At 42.3% G+C, this 23,205-nt stretch overlaps 1 protein-coding gene across 1 annotated transcript; it reads right to left on the bottom strand.

Annotated features, from left to right (window-relative positions):
* Positions 1 to 45: 45 nt before the first annotated feature.
* Positions 46 to 23,197, bottom strand: LOC133460160 (uncharacterized). Its single transcript, XM_061740723.1, has 7 exons — positions 22,877 to 23,197; positions 22,480 to 22,604; positions 20,946 to 21,157; positions 7,656 to 7,793; positions 6,729 to 6,871; positions 5,651 to 5,862; positions 46 to 855 (listed from the first exon to the last, which is right to left on the bottom strand). The coding sequence occupies exons 1-7, from the start codon at positions 23,060 to 23,062 to the stop codon at positions 519 to 521; spliced, it is 1,353 nt and encodes a 450-aa protein (XP_061596707.1). The 5' UTR covers positions 23,063 to 23,197; the 3' UTR covers positions 46 to 518.
* Positions 23,198 to 23,205: the final 8 nt, after the last annotated feature.

The raw sequence follows: 23,205 nt of genomic DNA, 5'->3' as shown, positions 1-23,205 counted from the left end.
TTATGTAGATTTCTCAAAAAAACAAATTGGTCTGAATAAAATGTGACTGTTAACATTATACAATTAAAAATAAACATGACTAAAGACTGTTTATTTTTCTATAAACTGCACCTTGATTGTCAACAGCATTTCCCCTAATTGTGTGTCACCTGCATGGCTGACAGAACAATATAACAATCTTCATAAATACAAAATATAGACTTAAATATCTGGAAAAGTGATTTTGCCGTTAGCTGCAGATGAACTTCAGAGAAATTCTCTGTAGTGTTGGTGTGCATGTCCTCAAACTTAGTTTACTGAAAGGTGAGGTAGATAACATACTTTCATCTTTATACAAAGTAATGCTGAGAAAAGTCTGAATATAAAGACATATCCAACAGAATGAACAAGTTATGCTGTATTGCTTTCACCAACAGCATTTTAGTTTCTTAAAGCTACAACTTTTACTAATTCTATTACTAAAATAGTAAGGGCATAATGGTCTTTGTGTACCCTGTTTTTGTATCTCTGTGTAATGTCTATGATGCTGTGACATTGGATTGATTAGACACAGGGAAACCAGATTCAGGAGCGGTATGGATCTGCCTGAGCCCGGTCCGGTCCTGTGTTTCCATCCCGGTGGTTGTTTGCTGCTGCAGGAGTCCCACGGCGGTGCTGCTCTGCTGCTGCTGCAGGAGTCCCGTGGCCGTGCTGCTCTGCTGCTGGGCCTCTGGCTGGCTCCCAGGGCAGATGCTGGTGAAGCTGCTGCACAGTTCACCCCAGTGCTGCTCACACTGCCCCTGCAGCCTCCGTCCAACCCACACCCTCACCTCGTCTCCACACTTCAACAGGAAGTTCATCAGTTCCATGTGTGGCCTGGTGAAACAGGGGCAACACTTTACCATCAACGCATAACCGAGGACATGTTTTAGATTGAATTATTTCCAAGGGTCTTAATATCTCAGAGGTTGTGGTGAACAATGTTGCTCTGTCTGATCACTACTGTGTTTTGTTCAAAATGACCACTGTTGCCAATCCTATGAAAGGTGAAGCAGAGGTAATCAGAAAGCTTTATATAAATGATAACACCTGTGCATTATTCACTCAGGATTTTACACCATCACCAACCCTTCCCTCAGTTCTAGTTGATGACCTTGTTAACAGTTTTAATTCCAATGTTATGACTGTTATTGATTCTATCGCCCCAATTAAGACCAAAGTTCTGTCCGGGAAGAAAAAGTCACCCTGGAGAAACGCCACACTGGTTAAAGCACAGAGAAGGGTATGTAGACAAGCAGAACGCAAGTGGCGCAAAAACAAACTCCAGGTATATTACAACATTTATAAAGAGAGTCTTCGCAACTATAACCAGAAACTGAAGAATGCAAGGCAATCGTATTTTTCAGAGATTATCGATAGAAACAGTAATAATGCTCGCACACTGTTTTCTGTGGTAGACAGACTGACAAACCCCACAGCCTCAATCCCCCCTGAACTGCTGTCAAAAAAGGCCTGTAACGACTTCTTTGACTTTTTCACAAACAAAATATTACAGATAAGACAAATAATGTGCAGCTCCAGCTCAGGAATGATAACACCCTGGCCTTCCCATCCTCTAGTAAAGCTGGGACAGTTCAGCGTTTTAAATTACAAAACCCTAACGGAAACAGTTTCAAAATTAAAGCCCACAACATGCTGTCCTTATATTCTGCCTTCAAACTTTTTTAAAACAGTTTTTAACTGCATAGCTCCGTATGTATTGCAGATAATAAATACTTCTCTTCAAACAGGCCAGTTTCCTCGGGCCTTGAAAACTGCAGTAATAAAACCTCTTCTTAAAAAATCAAATCTGGATGCTACAACACTTAGTAACTATAGGCCAATATAAAATCTGCCATTTTTGGGGAAAATCATTGAAAAGGTTGTTTTCCAGCAAATCCATGCTTTTATGATGCAAAACTCACTGTGAACCAAATCACTCACTGTGAACCAAATCACTCACTGTGAACCAAATTTACCCAAGGGTACTGTAATAAATCTATCTATCTATCTATCTAAACAACCTTTTTAACGCATTTCATTCTGGATTTCGGCCACACCACAGCACTGAGACTGTACTCATCAAAGTCTTAAATGATATTCATCTGAATAATGAATTAGGCAAATCCTCTGTTCTGGTATTATTGGATCTCAGTGCTCCATTAGACACAGTTGATCATAACATTCTTCTCAGCAGACTGGAAAAGTGGGTGGGACTTACCGGCACTGTGCTTCAATGGTTCAAATCTTACTTGCAAGATAGGGCCTTTTTTGTGTCAATTGGAAACCATGAGTCTGAGAGAATCAAGATCACATTTGGGGTTCCTCAAGGGTCCATTCTCGGACCGCTTCTATTTAACATCTATATGTTACCCCTAGCTCAGATTATGGAACATCACAACATTTCCTACTATACTTATGCCGATGACACACAGCTCTATATTTCAGTGTCACCATATGACACAGTCCCCTACTCTCATTGAGTAACTGTATTCACCAAATCAATGAGTGGATGTGCCAGAATGTTCTCCAGCTAAATGCAGAAAAGACAGAGGTGATCATTTTTGGCCCTAAAAATGAAAGGGAAAAGATCAGCGCTCACCTTGGCTCCATGTCATTGACAGCTACAAATCAAGCCAGAAATCTTGGTGTAATTATTGACTCAGACCTGAATTTCAACAGATATCTAAAGATTATCACTAAATCTGCCTATTACCACCTGAAAAACATTGCTAGAATTAAGGGGATTCTGTCTAAACAAGACATGGAAAAACTTATTCATGCATTCATTTTCAGTAGGTTGGATTATTGCATTATCGCATTGCCGGCAGTAGATCAGACTTGTTCCCCGTGCATGTTGGACTCCGGCAGGGCTGCCCTTTGTCACCGGTCCTGTTCATAATTTTTATGGACAGGATTTTTAGGCGCAGCCAGGGGCCGGAGGGGATCCGGTTTGGGAACCTCAGGATTTCATCTCTGCTTTTTGCAGATTATGTTGTCCTGTTGGCTTCATCGGACCGGGACCTTCAGCATGTGCTGGGGCGGTTTGAGGCCGAGTGCGACACGGCAGGGATGAGAATCAGCACCTCCAAAACCGAGGCCATGGTTCTCCACCGGGAAAGGGTGGCGGGCCTTTTCCGGCTGGTTTGAGAAGTCCTGCCTCAGGTGGAGGAGTTCAAGTATCTCGGGATCTTGTTCACGAGTGAGGGAACGATGGAGCGTGATATTGACAGACGGATGGGTGCAGCATCCGCAGTTATGCGGTCGATGTACCGGACCGTCGTGGTGAAGAGGGAGCTGAGTCGAAAGGCGAAGCTCTCGATTTACCGGTCAATCTACGCACCTACCCTCACCTATGGTCATGAACTTTGGGTAGTGACCGAAAGGACAAGATCACGGATACAAGCGGCCGAGATGAGTTTCCTCCGCAGGGTGGCTGGACGCTCCCTTAGAGATAGGGTGAGGAGTTCGGTCACCCGGGAGGAGCTCGGAGTCGAGCTGCTACTCCTTCACATTGAGAGGAGTCAGCTGAGGTGGCTTGGGCATCTGTACCGGATGCCTCCTGGACGCCTCCCTAGGGAGGTGTTCCAGGCATGTCCCACCGGGAGGAGACCCCGGGGAAGACCCAGGACACGCTGGAGAGACTATGTCTCTCGGCTGGCCTGGGAACGCCTCGGACTCCCCCCGGAAGAGCTGGAGGAAGTGTCTGGGGTGAGGGAAGTCTGGGCATCCCTGCTGAGGTGAGGCTGCTGCCCCCGCGACCCGGGAACGGATAAGCGGGAGAAGATGAGTGAGTGACTGAGTGTAAAGCACTTTGAATTACCTTGTGTTGAATTGTGCTATATAAATACACTTGCCTTGCCTTGCCTTCTTCCTCATTGTCCTTGTGGTCAAGAACCCCCAACACAAAAATGGTTTGGCCGCTGATCAAAATTTGATGTTATCATTTAATTCAACCATTAGAATGGTCAAAATGTCCGGTCAGCACAAGTCCGGTGCTCAGAAAAGAAGAGAAAAGAGAAGAAGAGAAGAAGAAAATAGAGGCCTCAGAGATTCTCTACACAAATCTTTTAAAAAGGTGGTGATGGTGAAGCTGGAATTAATAAAGTCAGCGTAGAGCAGGTAAGAAACAGCGCAGCCGACGTTTACCAACCTTGTAACTTAACCTAACTGGCTAGTTCTAATGTTAACGTCCATTAGCTTGTATAAAAACCTGAAGAGCAGAGGGAGAGGAGAGGAAGAGGGAGAAGGAGAGATCCGGGCGCAGGGGGGCCCATCTTAGATTATTTTGTCCGGGGCCCCGGCAAGACTGTCAGCTGGCCTGCTAATACCACTAACATAGTATTATCACTAACTAATATTACCACTAACATAGCAATACCACTAACTAGTATTACCAATAACATAGTAATACCACTAACTAGTATTACCAATAACATAGTATTACCACTAATATAGTATACCATCAACATAGTATTAACATTAACTAGTATTACCACAAACTAGTATTACCACTAACATAGTGATGCCACTAACTAGTATCACCAGTATCTGGTACTGCCACTAACTAGTATTACCACTAAGTAGTACTATCACTAACTACTATTGTTCAATTCAATTTTATTTATATAGCGTCTAATACAACAGATGTTGTCTCTAGACGCTTTCCAGAGATCCAGAACATAAACATAAACATAAACATAAACATAAACATAAACATAAACATAAACATAAACCCCCGAGCAATTATTATATAAACAAAGGCAGGTAAAAACTCCCATAGTGGGAGAAAAGCCTTAAGCCAAACAGTGGCAAGGAAAAACTCCCCTTTAGGAGAGAAGAAACCTTGAGCAGGACCAGGCTCATAAGGGGGGACCCTCCTGCCAAAGGCCAGACTGGGGGAGTGGGGAACGTCAGCAGCACACAGCAGGCAGGTGGAAGCAGCAGCGGGATGACCAGGAACGATGGACAAAAATGATAGCTATGACATTTTTATAATAAATAAAAAATGGAGAAGAGAGGCAGGGAAAAGGAGAGGAGAAGAAGGGTGAGAGGCACCGCCCAGTGGATCATGTCGGTGCCCCCCTGCAGCATAAGCCTATAGCAGCATATCTACCACCAAGCTATATTTGAGACTAACTATTATAGTTTTGTTCTATAGCTGCAACTATGACTACTGACTCTAACACACTAGAGTTTACACAACCTAGAGATTTACCAACACCAGCTAGAGGTTTACTAAACACTAACTATAGGCTTTACTAAACAGAAAGGTTTTAAGTTTAGTTTTAAAGGTGGAGGTGGTGTCAGCCTCCTTAACCCAGATTGGAAGTTGGTTCCAAAGTAATGGTACCTGATAGCAGAACGCCCGCCCTCCAAATCTACATTTTTATTGTCACTTACATAGTAATACATCTATTACCAATAACTCATATTACCACTATCTAGTATTACCACTAACTAGTAACACCACTATCTAGTATTACCACTAACTAGTAACACCACTATCTAGTATTACCATCAACACAACATCAGTGCAAAGTTCCAAGACCAAAACAAACCAGGTAAAAAAACTTTACATTTTAAATAGTGAAATATATTTCTGCATATAACTGCATATTTTGTTCCTCACCCGGCAGGAAACAGCAGGTGGAACTGGACCAGGTTTCCCATGGTTTCCATGTGGTCCTGCAGAGCTCGGCAGACATGGTGTTTGGTGTAGCACTCTCTCTGCAGCGAGAACACCATCTCCTTGACGGCAGAGCAGCGCCGGCTCACGCAGCCGAAGCGCTGCCGCAGCCCCAGGGCCATGCACCGCAGAGCATCCTTCACACACGACTTGCCCTGCCACGGGAGGAAAGCAAGGACATCACTTCTTAAAAGGTCTGCACTGTTCTGGGGGAGTTTTGCATTTAGTTACAGCAGTGTCACCTGACATAGTTAAATCTTTGATTATATACAATATAAGTATAGTTTAAAACTTAAAATCATATCAAAATACGCCCAAGAATTTCATCCAGTCCACATCCAGAAACGACTGATAGCTGGCTGAACTTCCACAACATTGTGATATTGTAAATGTAAATCTGGCATGATCCGTTCATGGACTCCAGGCAGCGGTAGGAGGGAGGATTAGCATCCAGTTCAACCCTTTTTTTCCTGGCTTGGATGCCGATGATTCTTCAGTGTGTTCAATAAAGACATAAAGAGAACAATTGTTTGTTTAGTCAGATTTTGGACTGAGTTATAATGAACATCCCATTTTAAGAGCCATCAGAAAAGAAATTCTGTTCATTTCAAAAGGATTTGGAAATGTTTTCTTGAAATCATATACAGTCTGTAACCCCCCAAGGATCCGTATTACATCATCTACTGTTCCTGTTCACTCTGGGGACACGAGACTTACATCACTTTCTTTTGCATTTCTATTCTAGTAAAGTGGACACGCTGTTCCATCTCTCATTTCAAATCCCCACCCGGATTGTTCTGAAACCAATGCTACCATGCATGTCTATATACTTCTCCTTATATAACAAACATTCCTCCCCAACGATCTGAATGACTGATGAGATTAAATGAAATAGTATGGCTACTCTGACTGCCCAAAGTGTCTGTCGAGCTTGGTGTCATGCTGTCACTGCAAGGGCGGTCTGAAGAGACATGACTTTTGACTCATTTGGTTTGTTGGAGTGTTTGGTGCTGATCCCCACCTGTGAGTCGTAGCGCCCCGCATTGTGCAGCAGAGTGAGGCATATGTGGTGCAGCCCTTGGATCTGGCAGGAGTTGTTGTTGAAACACTGAAACATCCCACAGCCGACATCCCCTGAACTCACCAAGCAGCTCTGAATCTCCACTGAGAGAGAGACAAAGTGTGAATGATCATTAGTTTCCCAACACTGAGATGTCAGAGGCAGCTGCATCTCCCAAATCATTTGAATTAAGATCACACATATGGTATCATCTGGGACTTCATGTAAAACCTAACTATTGTTTTTGCTGATCCAGGTGTAGGCGTGTAATGACAAAACACAAGCTCAGAATATTATATATCACGGACAAACTGCAAGTTCTTAGAAACCTTAACAAAAATGTCGTCTCTGAAAGACGTTGCCCTTACAGAAACTGGTCACTACATCCAAATGGATGAGCAGTTTAACAGATCAGCCGGATTTAAGATGTTCCTGTGTGTGGGTCTCTGCCATCCTGCGGGTGATGTGCAGCCTGGTGCGGAGGGAATGTGCTTGGACAGGATGGAGTCACTGGAGCTGCGAGTTGAATTACAGCCTTCAACAGAGCAGGACGGCAAACAGAGAGAGGAGTGCACAGCAGAGACTCAGACTTTTTACTGCCAGTGTCTGACATGCTTCCAGCTGACAACGCATGGAATAACTCATGCATTTGGGGTAATAGTTTCAGTGGGTTTAAAAGGTAAACAAAGGCTCAATTCATCCTGAAAATACATTTTCAAAGTTTTAAGCATCATGAGAGCTTTTGTGGACTTCTTATAATAACTTTGTACATTTTCAAAAAACAAAACAAAAACAAACAAAAAAAACTACATTTTCACATCAGTCTTATTTGAATGAGGGACCACAAGACCAGCACTCTGTGGATGAGGATGATCTGAGTGGACTCACCTGCGCTCTGCAGAGAGAAGCGCTTCTTCACTTGGCTCAGCTTGTCCTGGACACTGGGCAGATCCAGAGCCAGCAGCGGGGGACACACCACCAGCAGCAGCAGCACAGCAGTCCGAGTCATCGTCCCACCGGAGGATACAGCCCGGGTTTAAACACTTCTTCCTCGTGTAAGGCTTTATTCTGTTCCAGCGGATGAAGCTGCGGGAGTGAGGGGCGTCATGAAGGCTGCGTTATAAAGCGGCTGGAGAAATGCGCGTTCACCAGTGAAGGAGCTGGAGACTCCACCAATCACACCACACACCCGGGGACGCGCAGCACCCGTGCAGCTGCAAGTCTGACACTGGCGTGATACGATCAAACAAGCAAAATATCTCATTTATGCGTTTGAGTAAACTTGTAGATCAGAGGATGAGCAGACAGTAGGAACAGAGTCTGCAGAGGTTTATGGAAGGTTTAATAAGTGAGGGGCCTGCATGGAGCTGTGTGTGTGTGTGTGTGTGTGTGTGTGTGTGTGTGTGTGTGTGTGTGTGTGTGCGTGTGTGCGCGTGCGTGCGTGCGTGCGTGTGTACTTTTGAAGTATTTTCTAAAAATATGAGCCATCTTTGTGTGGGTTTTCAAACATTGATCTATTTTGTGAAATCTTGTGTTATTTCTTTAAACAAGCAGATTTCCCACGATTAAATGCTCCGTCTTAACCCTACAGGACTGTCTCAGAAAATTAGAATATTGGGATTTTCTGTAATACAATTACAAAAACAAAAATGTCATACATTCTGGATTCATTACAAATCAACTGAAATATTGCAAACCTTTTATTATTTTAATATTGCGGATCATGGCTTACAGCTTAATAAAACTCAAATATCCTATTCAATTCAATTCAATTCAATTTTATTTATATAGCGTCTAATACAACAGAGTTGTCTCTAGACGCTTTACAGAGACCCATACCCAGAACATGACCCCCGAGCAGTTATTACATAAACAATGGCAGGTAAAAACTCCCCTAGTGGGAGAAAAACCTTAAGCCAAACAGTGGCAAGGAAAAACTCCCCTTTAGGAGGGAAGAAACCTTGAGCAGGACCAGGCTCATCAGGGGGGACCCTCCTGCCGAGGGCCAGACTGGTGGGTCAGGGACGGCAACAGCACAGCAGGCAGGTGGAAGCAGCAACGGGATGACCGGGGGTGGGGACCGCAGGCCAGCACACAGCTCCCGAAGCTCCGGCCCAATCAGCAAGTCCCAGGTTGGGGTGCAGGGTCAGGAAAAGACTTGTGCTCCGTAATGCAAGCTACAAGCCACCCACGGCCACCTGCAGGACAAAAGAGAGAAAAGGGAGGAGAAGGGGGGGCCAGCAACGGGATGACCAGGGGTGGGGACCGCAGGCCAGCACGCAGCTCCCGAAGCTCCGGCCCAATCATCAAGTCCCAGGTTGGGGTGCAGGGTCGGGGAAAGGTTGAGAAGGGGCAGGGCCAGGGAGAGGAGTCTTGAGGGACGAACATTCTCCCCCGCCCAAAAGGGGCCGTTACCCTGCCCCCCTCACTCCCACACTGCAGGTTCCGGTGTCCGGCAAAGGATGCTGCAACATGGACAAAAGAGAGAAAAGGGAGGAGAAGGGGGGGCCAGCACAAGAAACCACAGGAGCGACTCTGACACACTAAAGTTTACACTACCTAGAGATTTACCAACACCAGCTAGAGGTTTACTAAACACTAACTATAGGCTTTACTAAACAGAAATGTTTTAAGTTTAGTTTTAAAGGTGGAGGTGGTGTCAGCCCCCTTAACCCAGATTGGAAGTTGGTTCCATAGTAGTGGCGCCTGATAGCAGAACGCCCGCCCTCCAAATCTACATTTAGATACTCTAGGAACTACAAGTAAACCTGCACTCTGAGAACGGAGAGCTCTGACAGGAACATAAGGCACTATCAGGTCTTGCAAATAATGCGGAGCTAAGCCGTTTTGGGCTTTATACGCAAGTAATAAAATTTTAAATTGGATTCTGAATTTTACGGGTAACCAATGGAGCGATGCTAACACTGGAGAGACGTGGTCTCTCCTGCTAATTCCTGTCAGTACTCGTGCTGCTGCATTTTGGATCAGCTGGAGCCTATTCAGCAAATTACTTGGACATCCTGCTAACAACACATTACAGTAATCTAGTCTAGAAGATACAAACGCATGAACTAGTTTTTCTGCATCACTCTGTGAGAGGATTTTCCTAATCTTTGCAATATTACGGAGATGGAAAAAGGCTATTTTACAAACCTGATTGACATATGGTTTAAACGACAAATCCTGATCGAAAATAACACCAAGATTTCTCACAGTTGCACTGGAAGCCATCGCAACACCATCTAATCCCTTCCTAAGATGCTCTGGACCAAGAATGATAACCTCTGTTTTATCTGAATTTAGAAGCAGGAAATTTCTGGACATCCAGTCCTTGATGTCCCTAAGACATGCCTGAAGTTTAACTAACGGTTCTGTTTCATCCGGCTTCATAGACAAATAGAGCTGCGTATCATCAGCATAACAATGAAAATGTATGCCGTGATTCTGGATTATACTTCCCAACGGCTGCATGTATAAACTGAACAAGATTGGCCCTAGCACTGAACCCTGCGGAACACCATAACAGACCCTTGACTGTTCTGAAGAAACCTCATGTACATGAACAAACTGGAACCTGTCAGATAGGTATGATTTAAACCAACATAGAGCTGTCCCTTTAATCCCAACAACATGCTCTAACCTGTGCAGTAAAATGCCATGATCTATAGTGTCAAAAGCAGCACTGAGGTCCAGTAGAACCAGTATGGACACTAATCCCTTATCTGAGGCCATAAGGAGGTCATTCGTGACTCGAACAAGTGCTGTCTCTGTGCTATGATGCATTCTGAACCCTGACTGAAAGACTTCAAACAGATCATTTCTATACAAATAGTCACATAACTGGCTTGAAACTGCCTTTTCCAGAATTTTAGACACAAATGGAAGGTTGGAAATTGGTCTATAATTAGCCTAGGTGTCTGGGTCAAGAGAAGGTTTTTTAAGTAAAGGTTTATTTACTGCGACTTTGAAAACCTGTGGTACATATCCTAAACTTAGGGATAAGTTAATTTGGTCCAGTATTGTCGTACCAATAAGAGAAAAAATATGTTTGAATAGTCGAGTCGGGATGGGGTCTAACATACATGTGGTTGACTTAGCTCTATTAACGAGTGAAGTCAGCTCAGGGAGGTCTATAGGATCAAAACAATCTAGAGACAAGTCAGAGCCTAGGGAAGTCGCTAAAGCTGAAGAAACACCTACAACCGGCTGGTTGATTTCTTCTCTAATTCTCGCGATTTTACTGTTGAAGAAGCCCATAAAGTCCTCACTACTGAGAGCTGCAGGAATGCACGGCTCAACAGAGTTGTGACTCTTTGTCAGCCTGGCTACAGTGCTGAACAGAAAACGTGGGTTACTTTTGTTATCCTCTATCAACGTTGAATAATAAGCTGTTCTGGCTTTGCGAATGGCTTTTTTATATACTATTAGAATATCTTTCCATTCACGATGAGAGTCTACAGACCTACAAGAGTACCACTTCCTTTCCATTTTACGCACGTTTTGTTTCAACATGCGGATATCTGAATTATACCAGGGAGTTAAGCTCCTGTGGCTAGAAACCCTCCTTTTCAAAGGAGCAACTTCATCTAAAGCTGAATGCAACAAATCAGCAGTGTTACTAGCAAGGAAATCAACATCTGCAGAGGTAGAACCCAGGTCACTGGCCTCGACTACATCACTATTTCGCACTGTCGTAAGATAAGCAATGGCCTCCCTAAATTTAACAATAACTTCATCAGACAAACATCTGCTAAAATAATACCTCCTATTTTGCACTTCAACATCAACAAAATTAAATTCAAACGTTATTAAGTAATGGTCGGATAAAAGGGAGTTTACAGGTGACACCAACAGACCATCAGTTTCAACACCGTAGGTGAGAACGAGATCGATGATTAAAACAGTGCGTCGGTTTATCCACTTTTTGTGAGATACCCATTGATTCTAGAAGAGAATCGAAGGCTAATTTAAGATTATCGCTTTCAACATCCATATGAATGTTAAAATCACCCACTATGATGAATTTATCTGTGCTGATCAATAATCCAGAAAGGAAATCCGAAAATTCAGACAAAAACTCCAGATACGCACCAGCAGGGGGCCGGTACACTACCACTAACACAACTGGCTTCTCTGATTTCCGGCTCGGAAATTTCAGACCAAGCATGAGGCTTTCAAATGTATTATAGTTGCACTTAGGTTCAATTTTTGTTTCGAGACCGGAGTTATAAATTGCTGCGACTCCTCCGCCTCGGCCCGTGCTTCTAGGAATGTGATGATTAAAGTAGCCGGGCGGAGTTGATTCATTCAAACTAACATACTCTTCCTCCTGTAACCATGTTTCTGTTAAGCAGAAAATATCACTCCTGCTCTCTGTAATTATATCATTTACTAACAGAGACTTAGAGCTTAATGATCGTATATTTAGTAGTCCGCATCTAATTTTTAGGTCTGTAATTGGTACCAAATGTACATTGGTTTTAATTTTTACAAGGTTATCTTGGTTAACGCCTCTATAACGCTGCACCTGGTGAACTTTTGGAGGGCGGGGAACTGCAACCACTTCTATTTTGCTAGGCACCTCTAACTGACTAAGCCTCGCCTCCAGCCCTGTTAAACTACAGCTCTGCATCCTGGCCTGGACCCTGCATTGTCAGGGGGAGTGTCTAATAACATTGGCCAGATTTCTAGACATAAGAGCTGCACCATCCCGGGTGGGATGAATGCCGTCCCTTCTAATCAGACCGGGCTTTCCCCAGAATGTCTCCCAGTTGTCAATAAAGTCCACGTCGTTTTCTGAACACCACTGAGACAACCAGCGGCGGAGCGAGAGCATGCGACTAAACATGTCATCGCTGGTCAGATTGGGGAGGGGGCCAGAAAAACCTACAGAGTCCGACATGGTCTTGGCGAAGTTACACACCGAGACAATATTCATTCTGGTTACTTCCGACTGGCGAAGACGGGAGTCATTAGCTCCGACATTGATGATAACTTTACCATATTTACGATTACCCTTTGCCAGTAGCTTCAAATTTGCTTCTATGTCGCCCGCTCTGGCCCCCGGGATACACCTAACTATGGTCTCTGGAGTCGGCCTCACATGTCTCACAATAGAGTCTCCAATTACCAGGGTCGGTTTCTCAACAGATGTGTCGCTGAGTGGGTAAAAACGGTTAGACACATGAAGCGGGTGGTGGTGTTCCGTGAGCCCTTTAAGACTAGCCTTCCTCCGAACCGTCACCCAGCTGCCCTGCCTGGCCGGCTGCCGGGGAGCTGCAGGGGAGCGGCTACGCTCAGCTGCTACGGGCCGGTCCGCAGAGGATTCTATCGGACTATGGTCTAGTTGGCCGAACCGGACCTCTAACTGACTGAGCCTCGCCTCCAGCCCTGCAAATAAGCTACACTTTAAGCACTTACCGTCTTCACTAAAGGAGGCAGAGGAATAACTAAACATTTCACACACTGAGCAGGAAAGAGGTGAAGCGGTGGGAGCCGGAGAGGCCATGCTAAGATGCTAACGGAGGCTAACGGACAGAAAATGTATCGGTGATTGGTGACAGTGAAAGTTACGGAAGAGAAAATGAGCGAGTGTTGAAATAAAGACAGTAATGTACCAGATATAGTGCTATTTTACCAGAAAACAGTCTAAGTTTTAGATAAAAAGTCGGGAGAGATCCTATCTCAAAAAATTTGAATATTCTGGGAATCTTAATCTTAAACTGTAAGCCATGATCAGCAATATTAAAATAATAAAAGGCCTGCAATATTTCAGTTGAATTGTAATGAATCTAGAATGTATGAAATTTTTGTTTTTTTAATTGCATTACAGAAAATAAAGAACTTCACAATCACAATATTCTAATTTTCTGAGACAGTCCTGTATACCACTGGAGAAAAGTATATCAAAACTTCTGTTTAAATTTCAACTTAGTTTGGACAACAGTCTCCGATCATCACACACCAAAACCTTTTATTACACTTAAAATGTGGTCCAGTACAAGTTTTAAGTGCGTTACAAGTTAAATCCATTATTATTATTATTATTATTTAAACTTACATGCACTTGGTGTTTTCTGAGCTTTCAAACTGAGGGTCTCGATGGATCCAAAAAAAAAGAAGAGAAAATTGTCACCCTCATTTCAATGAGATTAATGATGAGTGTGTACTCTATGTCTGCGAGAAAAATAAATAAATAAATAAAGGGTAACGGTTTGTTGATATCTCCCATAGTCTGACATTATTTTGTACCTGATAAAATTGGCATCTTTCCATGTTAGAATCATAACTTCTTTTTAAAAAGTGTGCTGTAATTTAAAGTACAGCGGCGGCTGATGAGAGTTCCTGCAGGAGTTTGGGTCTAACGTCTTTATTCAGGGGCCAAGTTGAGAATATAAGCAATGGAATGACCTCCACTGTTCATTGAACTGTCTGGAGCTGCAGAAATAATTAATCAACAACACAAGATAACTTCTAACTACAGACATAGACACTATCGCTGTGTGTGTGTGTGTGTGTGTGTGTGTGTGTGTGTGGGCTCATGCACTTGTTCACTTCCCTCCTACTTCAAAACAAAATCCCACCGCTTCAGTCTTCAACTTTTGATGACCACACAGTGACCCTTTCTCCAAACAGACACGCCTACCTGTACACACAAACCCATATACCCCAAATCGCACATAAATGCCTAGTCTTGTTCAAACAGTGCAGCACCTTCTAAAACTCCTGTGTGTTCATATTGTGAACAACATTTTGCAAGTCTGCCCCCTAACATCTGTTGGCAACACAAAACACACTCAGCTACAGTGCTGCTTTGTGCTCCCCAGCCCTGTGAGGACGCTTCATGATCGGCAGCCTCCTCAACACCGTGTGAGGATGCTACCTCTGCTTTTATTTCATGACATTTCCACGCACCATGCCTGTGTAAATTATAAGCTTTGAAGTTATCCATTATTTAGGAAATAGCAGCTTTGAGTGCCACCAGAGTGCCATTGGCGATGGCTTCAAAACAGTGGCCCCCAAAACCAAGCAAGAGATTTTCACACTCTGACATATTTCCGTTAAAATGTATTACACCCTTGTTGAAAAGAGTTAAATCAATAAAGTTACAATGCTGGAATGTGAAGAAAAGGTGTGCAAACAAAGCTGATATCAGTTGTAAGTCAGAAATGCAAAATTATTGATAGTTAATTGTGAGAGAGCTAACTCCTCTGGACTTTATATGTGAGTTGCTGTTTTTTTTTCTTGTATCAGAACACATCAGTGAAATATCTTGATTCAGATTAACAGAGATATGGTTGTTCTTTGGGAACTGAATAAACTATTAACGTCTTTAGTTAAAGTCATTTCTTTTCAAATGTGTTGGAGCCAAATGCACGTTTTCTTTTCTTTTCTTTTCTTTTCTTTTCTTTTCTTTTCTTTTCTTTTCTTTTCTTTATCTGTTTATTTATTTTTGTGAACTGGATGGCTTTGCTATGACATCATGTCAAACTAAACTGATTGCCATGGTAGCTGATTTATACCTGGCAGTGATGGAAGTTTTCAGCCGTGGCGTGGGAGGAGAGCACATGTTTTTGGGGTTTGTGATGGACTGTACAGGTTAACATTGAACATCTTCATCCTCATTTTTGAAGTATGATACACATTTTTGGCTTGATATGCAAATAAATGGATTGGCACATTAAAAAAGAAAATAACTCTGGATATTAAATTTTATGGACACGCCTGCATCAAACTAAGAAAAGCTTGTTGCCCCTCGCAGTAGAACTACAGTTACAGGCTCTAGAAAAACAGTAATGATTTTCACCAATTTCTTAAAGTGGTCTTATAAGTTTTACCTTTTCAGTCCATCCCAGGATCTACACCTGTATTTAGCTCTAAAGTTAATTACATTAGAAAGGTGGAGTAGCCCTTTTGTTAAAAGACTCACTTCAATGCAGGTACGTGTGTCTTATGAAAACTCACTCTTCAGAGGAACTCCCCATCCTGTGTACCGTCCTTTACTTTTACAGTGTTGAGTTCTTGATAATTTTGGATGAACTCAGCATGTGACGGAAAAAGAAAATACACACAAGACAGAAGACACTGTCTTTTTCAGCCCCCCTCTACTGGCTTGCAGTCAATGAGCTTGTGATCATTTCAATGCCAGGTCCAGGCTATGTATTGACACTGTATCCACTCAGAGACACCCTGACACACTTATTACCAATCAATTCTAAATCCCTGAATGACATCACTTGTCACTTGAAATCCACAACTTGCTGGCTTGACACTCTGCCAACAGGATTTTTCAAGAATGTTTCACATTGTCTGGCCTGAGAACTTTTACAGATTGTAGATACATCTCTTCTTTCAGGCGTCTTCCCCCAAACCCTAAAAACATCAGTCATCGAGCCACTCTTTAAAAAGAACAACTTGGACACATCAGCCGGGTATTGGCTGACATCAAACCTCCCTTTTCTTAGTAAAGTCATAGAACAAACTTTCCTTCAACAACTGCACACCCTCCATTAAATAACTGTTTGTTTTTAAAAAAAAAAAAGATTTTGTTGTGGCTCTCTATTCAAGTTGCAGACAGGAGGTAGAGAGTGAGAGAGAGAACAGGGACAACATGCAGCAAAGGTGTGCAGGCCGGGACTTGAACCTGCGGCCGCTGCAGGAGGACTGTAGCCTCAGTACATGAGCCGCCTCCCTAACCCGCTGTGCCACCGAGTAGCCCATTAAATAACTGTTTTAATGAGTATCAGGGCTGAGACTACTGTGATAGTTAAGGTCTTCAATGACATCCACTTGAACAGAGATGTGGCAACATCTCAGTCCTGGTACAACTGGATCTCATGCTCAAGGTGGACCATAATATCTTACTAGACCGGCTTGACTCTCTGGCACAGTACTGAACTGGTTTGAGTCCTATTTAAAAGACAAGGCAACTATGAATCTGAGCAAACAAAAATAACCTGTGGCACATTGATCAAATGCATTGAAATAATAGTTTTGGACCCAAGGAAGAAAGAAGTCAGCAGTCAGCTTCAGTGATGTTATAACCAACAACCAAGCCAGAAATCTTGGTGTGGTCATGGACCGACCACAATTTCGATGGTCACATTAAGATAGTTGTGAGGTCAGACTTTTAACACTGAAAGAACATGACAAGGATTAAAGAATTGAGGTCTCAGCAGGATTTAGAAGAAATGTGCATCTACATTTATCTTTAGTAGATTTGTACGCTGTGATGTCCTTACAGGTCTCCCTAATAAGTCCATCAGCTAGTTTAGAACGCTGTTGCTCGGGTCCTCAGATCTTTATAGTGGCTACATGTCTGTTAAATAATTGATTCACAATACTACTGTTAATTTATGAAGCACCAAATTATTTTGGACCTACTGGTGCGTTATGAAACAGCCAGAGCTCTCAGGTCTACTTTCTGTTCCCAGTCAGAATTAAACATGTTCAGTTATTGTGCTTCTAACATGTTGGAACAAACTTCCAGAAAACTGCAGCTGTGCTGAAACTCTCAGCTGCTTTAAATCTGCATAAAAAGCTTTTCTATTTGCTGTTGCATATCAAAGCAATTGTTTATTTGCCATACTGCACTGGAACTTTAATTTTGTGCATTTATCTGTTCCATGCTGTTTTAGTTTACTGTAGGTTTTTTTAATCCTACTTTAGATTTACTTTTAAATGTTTATTTTGCATCTTGCTGTATGTTCTTTGTAAAGCACTTTGATTGAACTGCTTTATACATGAAATGTGCTATACATATAAACTGGACTTGCCTTGCCTTCCAGGCCTCGCTGAGCATGTTCAATGTGTAATATAAGTACAGTGCCTTGCCAAAGTATTTGGCCCCCTTGAACTTTGTGACCTTTTGACACATTTCAGGCTTCAAATATAAAGATATAAAACTGCAATTTTTTGTGAAAAATCAACAACAAGTGGGACACAATCATGAAGTGGAACGAAATGTATTGGATATTTCAAACTTTTTTAACAAATAAAAAACTGAAAAAGTGGCCGTGCAAAATTATTCACCCCCTTTACTTTCAGTGCAGCAAACTCTTTCCAGAAGTTCAGTGAGGATCTCTGAATGATCCAGTGTTGACCTAAATGACTAATGATGATAAATGGAATCCACCAGTGTGTAAACACGTCTCCGTCTAAATGCACCGCACTGTGATCGTCTCAGGTCCGTTTAAAGCGCAGAGAGCATCATGAAGAACAAGGAACACACCAGGCAGGTCCCACATACTGTTGTGGAGAAGTTTAAAGCTGGATTTGGATACAAAATATTTCCCAAGCTTTTAAACATCCCAAGGAGCACTGTGCAAGCGATAATATTGAAATGGAAGGAGTATCAGACCACTGCAAATCTACCAAGACCTGGCTGTCCCTCTACACTTTCAGCTCATACAAGGAGAAGACTGATCAGAGATGCAGCCAAGAGGCCCATGATCACTCTGGATGAACCGCAGAGCTCTACAGCTGAGGTGAGAGACTCTGTCCATACGACAACAATCAGTCGTATACTGCACAATTCTGGCCTTTATGGAAGAGTGGCAAGAAGAAAGCCATTTTATTCAAGATATCCATACAAAGTGTGGTTTAAAGTTTGCCACAAGCCACCTGGGAGACACACCAAACATGTGGAAGAAGGTGCTCTGGTCAGATGAGACCAAAATCGAACTTTTTGGCAACAATGCAAGACGTTATGTTTGGCATAAAAGCAACCCAGCTCATCACCCTCAACACACCATCCCCACTGTCAAACATGGTGGTGGCAGCATCATGGTTTGGGCCTGCTTTTCTTCAGCAGGGACAGGGAAGATGGTTAAAATTGATGGGAAGATGGATGGAGCCAAATACAGGACCATTCTGGAAGAAAACCTGATGGAGTCTGCAAAAGACCTGAGACTGGGACGGAGATTTGTCTTCCAACAAGACAATGATCCAAAACATAAAGCAAAATCTACAATGGAAGGGTTAACAAAAAAAATATCCAGGGCCCGGTTTTTCAAAAGTAATCCGCTCGGATTTTGGATAAGGGATTGGATCAAATCATGAAAATGGGTTTTTCAAAAGACAAAACGGATTACGTAATCGGATTAGATCACGTAATCCAATCCTGGTTTTGATCTGGATCAAACCTTCAGTTTGGGTTTTTCAAAACTTTTTAGTAGGATTGGGATCACTTTGATCCAAAAAATCGGGATTAAACTGATCCCATCAGAAGGGTGGATTCAGCGTAGATTTCAGGCCCAAAATGTAATGAAACTTTAAAATTGTATCAAATAACACTGTATTTGGATCATGCAGTATAGCTTACAAGATATCCTATTTATTCATAAGGTTTTAATTGGATTTGTTCATCCGTCAGGCTACAGTGATTAGGTAGGTTATAACGTATTCAGCCTTTCAGTATAGGCCTACAGCAAAGTAGAAAGAGTTTGGCCTCATAAAATAATCCCCCAAACAGCTGTCAATATTGACCACAAATAATATATATCATTCTGTCACTAATTATAATATTATAATTCATCACAATCAAAAATATTTTTTCATATATATATCAAATATATTTTCAGATGAGCGGACTGCCAGAAGAGGGTGTTTTTTTGTGTGTGTGTGTGTGTGTTTTCGTTTCAAATACAAATAAACTTTATTGACCCCACACTGGCTATTCTACTTGTTGCTCTTTACATATCTATAGTTCTATATTGTGTTTCCTACCCTATTTGAGCACTGGTTATCCAGATTTGGTGATCCTGAAAAGTTTCTATCCGGATCAGATTGATCCAATCCGATGTTGCTTTGAAAAACCGTCTCAAAAGTAAACTGGATTACGTGATCCTGGATAGCAAAAAAAAAGGGTTACTAAATCCGGATCAATTTGATCCAGATTAAACCTTTTGAAAAACCGGGCCCAGGTGTTAGAATGACCAAGTCAAAGTCCAGACCTGAATCCAATGGAGAATTTGTGGAAAGAACTGAAAACTGCTGTTCACAAACGCTCTCCATCCAACCTTACTGAGCTACAGCTGTTTTGCAAGGAGGAATGGGCAAAAAATTCAGTCTCTCGATGTGCAAAACTGATAGAGACAAACCCCAAGCGACTTAGAGCTGTAATCGTAGCAAAAGGTGGCGGTACAAAGTATTAACTTAAGGGGGGTGAATAATTTTGCACGCCCAATTTTTCAGTTTTTTATTTGTTAAAAAAGTTTGAAATATCCAATACATTTCGTTCCACTTCATGATTGTGTCCCACTTGTTGTTGATTCTTCACAAAAATTACAGTTTTATATCTTTATGTTTGAAGCCTGAAATGTGGCAAAAGGTCACAAAGTTCAAGGGGGGCAAATACTTTCGCAAGGCACTGTATATAAATAATTGATTTCATAGCTAAAATCTTAACAAATAAGAGCCAAGAAACTACAAGCAGGAACAATCTGTAACAGACCTGAAGTCAAACGTTTTAATAAAAAAATAAGAAATAAACAATCAATAATACATACAAGATGCACAATGTCTGTTGGAAAGACCTGCTTTTATTGAAAAAAATATGTTTACAGACAAGTGATTCGGTCACTGGATTTGAGACCCCGTATTTGTACATGTATTGCAGGAACTCTTCTGTGGATTTTTCCTAAAACAAAATCACAGTCGACTGACTTCATCCATCATCTGAAACATTATATAAGATTTTCAAACCTAAACCTAAAATGATCACAAATCCAAACAACTGAAAAATGTCTCTATGTACAATAAGCCTGAGTTTATGATCAGATCGTTCTTACATAATGTTCAACTAAATAAAAAAAAGAGTTGGTGCAATGACACATAGAAAAAAAAAACGTAGTTTGAGACGATTAATTATCCAGCCACATCTAAAAGGCACACCCGTGCAGTGCAGTCACAGTACACCACTTGGCATTGTACAGTAGCCCTGTGCGGCACAGATGGGTGACGAAACTCCCTCAACTCTGATCCGACAAGCTCCTTTTCCTCTTCATCCTCCACCTGTCTGATGCTTCACATTTCAAAGGCCAACGCAAACATCCAGCGTTACGAGGACACCAGTGAACGCTGGCATATGTGCCTGTAGACAGAGACAATTCAGAGTGTTTTACTCCATTTCCACATCAACCCTGGTTTAAGTTCTAGATCGTTTATTAGACACACCTCAGGGGGTTTTGGGGCCAGACGCAGAGATGGCCTCGGATGTTTCTGTCAGTTCAGCTGATACAGAGTTGGAAGTTGAGGTGCTATCTTCCCTTCTGTCGCCTGAGAGAAAATCATGGATGGCAGTTTCTATGTGCGGCCGGAAAATGTGGTTCATTTTGGGGTCCACAACCTGAGTTATGATCCTGTCCACGCCAGACTCCATCATACCCGATCTGAAATAACACACAAACTGGAATTATACACACAAGAAAGCAAAGGAAGAAACAAGAGCCCACATGACCAAAACTCAGAAGATATTACACTAAAACAATTACTTGACTATATTAAACAAATAATTTTTTAATGTATTTTGTTTTTAAATTAAGAACATTTGATATTATATTCCTTTTGGGCATGTAAAATGTTTGGAAAATGACAAAATTGCAAGTCCACAATGATGTTCCAGATATTGCTCCTGAACTGTCTGAAACACCTCATTTATAGCCCAGACTAAAAATAAGCTGTTTACAGAATCGCCATTAAATACATTAACTAGTTGATCACAGCTTAAAATACCTGCCTAGTAATCTGCCATATCTGACCACAAAACTAAAAAAAAAACATCAGAAAAAACAGAAGACTCAAAACTTAAAAATTAAATAGAACACTTTTTGGGTTGCATTTCGCAAGCAATATACTGTATATATATATATATATATATATATATATATATATATATATATATATATATATATACTTGTATTTTGGAACAGTAAAAAATAAATATCAACCTACTCTAGTAAAACCCTGAAAGAAAACTGTAAACTTGTGAAAAGTATCATATGACATCCTTGATTTGACAACATAGGATTGAATGAAAACCTTTTAGTTTTATGTTAATCCTACCAAAATATATAATACAGATTTTTTTTTTTGTAAAGATTATTCAAGACAGTTTAACAAATTGTGCATTAAACTGTTTTCTTTTCAGATCTGATGACACATTTTCTTTATATGAACTAAAAATGGGAGTTGCCTGCAGTTGTGCTTGTTTTGCATGTGTATGCAAGCACAAGTAGATCATGATGCACAAGTAGATCATGATGCACAAGTAGATCCTGATGCACAAGTAGATCCTGGTGCACAAGTAGATCATGATGCACAAGTAGATCATGGTGCACAAGTAGATCCTTATGCACAAGTAGATCATGGTGCACAAGTAGATCATGGTGCACAAGTAGATCCTGGTGCACAAGTAGATCCTGGTGCACAAGTAGATCCTGGTGCACAAGTAGATCCTGGTGCACAAGTAGATCCTGGTGCACAAGTAGATCCTGGTGCACAAGTAGATCCTGATGCACACGTAGATCGTGATGCACACGTAGATCGTGATGCACAGCACATGTTGCGCGTTGAAAGCAAAGAGAAGGGGGAAATCATTCAATCAAGTTTCTCTTAAATCAAACGTCAACCGGTAGTATGTTGCCGCAGCTACCGAGGAAATGTGTTAAGAAAGTGAATAAACCCCTGGACGTTTGAGAAAAGCACCACTCACTGGACGACGCTTTGCCTCAGCCCGTTCCTCATCTGGTTCTTGTTGATGGACGGGTTCCAGTCCTGCGAGCTCAGCTGGGACGAGACGAAGTTGTCAACTTTCTGTCGGAGGTTCTGGTAGGCAGGCTGGAAACAACAACAACAACAACAACAACAACAAACGTGACTAAACTCTGCTGTAACACTGCACCAAGGACTAAATGACAACACGTATCCTGGTAGAAGCAGCACAGACACACGGCAGCGGCTCAGACACTTTAAACCTGAATTATGGTTCTGCGTTAAATCGACGCAGAGCCTTCGCCGTAACCTACGCCGTAACCTACGGCGTAGACTCTGCGTTGGTGTAACGCGGAACCATAAATCAGCCTTCATAAACAGCGGCTCAAGTCGAGTACCTTCGTGTCAACATCAGCCAAACAGTCGCGACGGAACTCGTCAAAAAGTCCGCGGTTCTTCAGGTGCTCGACGATCAGCGCGATGAGCTGCGGGTCCCCCGCAGGAAGGCTGGCGGGATTAACATTGTTGCTGCCTTCCGCCATTCCGCTCCCCAATAGTCCCAGTCCCTGACCTCCCAGTCGCATGGACGCCGCCTCGCTCAGCAGTGCAGCCAGGTGTGCGATAGATTCGTGTCTCCCGGCGACCCGCAGGGGCGGTGATTACGACGGTTACGTAACCCGCGTCCCGCGCCGCTCACAGCAGGCGGAGGCCGCAGCGTGAATCGAAT

Source organism: Cololabis saira, chromosome 14 (assembly GCF_033807715.1).
Source record: "Cololabis saira isolate AMF1-May2022 chromosome 14, fColSai1.1, whole genome shotgun sequence".
NCBI classification, from domain to species: domain Eukaryota; kingdom Metazoa; phylum Chordata; class Actinopteri; order Beloniformes; family Belonidae; genus Cololabis; species Cololabis saira.
The sequence above is the reverse complement of the archived record's forward strand: the minus strand, read 5'-3'. Positions and strand labels throughout refer to the sequence as shown.

What these genes read in the sequence shown, in the direction of transcription:
- LOC133460160 (XM_061740723.1), bottom strand. Translation starts at nt 23,062, where the DNA reads ATGCGACTGGGAGGTCAGGGACTGGGACTATTGGGGAGCGGAATGGCG. An exon ending in TGGCTGATGTTGACACGAAG is followed by an intron (nt 22,605 to 22,876) that starts GTACTCGACTTG and finishes TGTTGTTTCCAG; the next exon opens with CCTGCCTACCAGAACCTCCG. An exon ending in CTTCTCTCTGCAGAGCGCAG is followed by an intron (nt 6,872 to 7,655) that starts GTGAGTCCACTC and finishes TCTCTCTCTCAG; the next exon opens with TGGAGATTCAGAGCTGCTTG.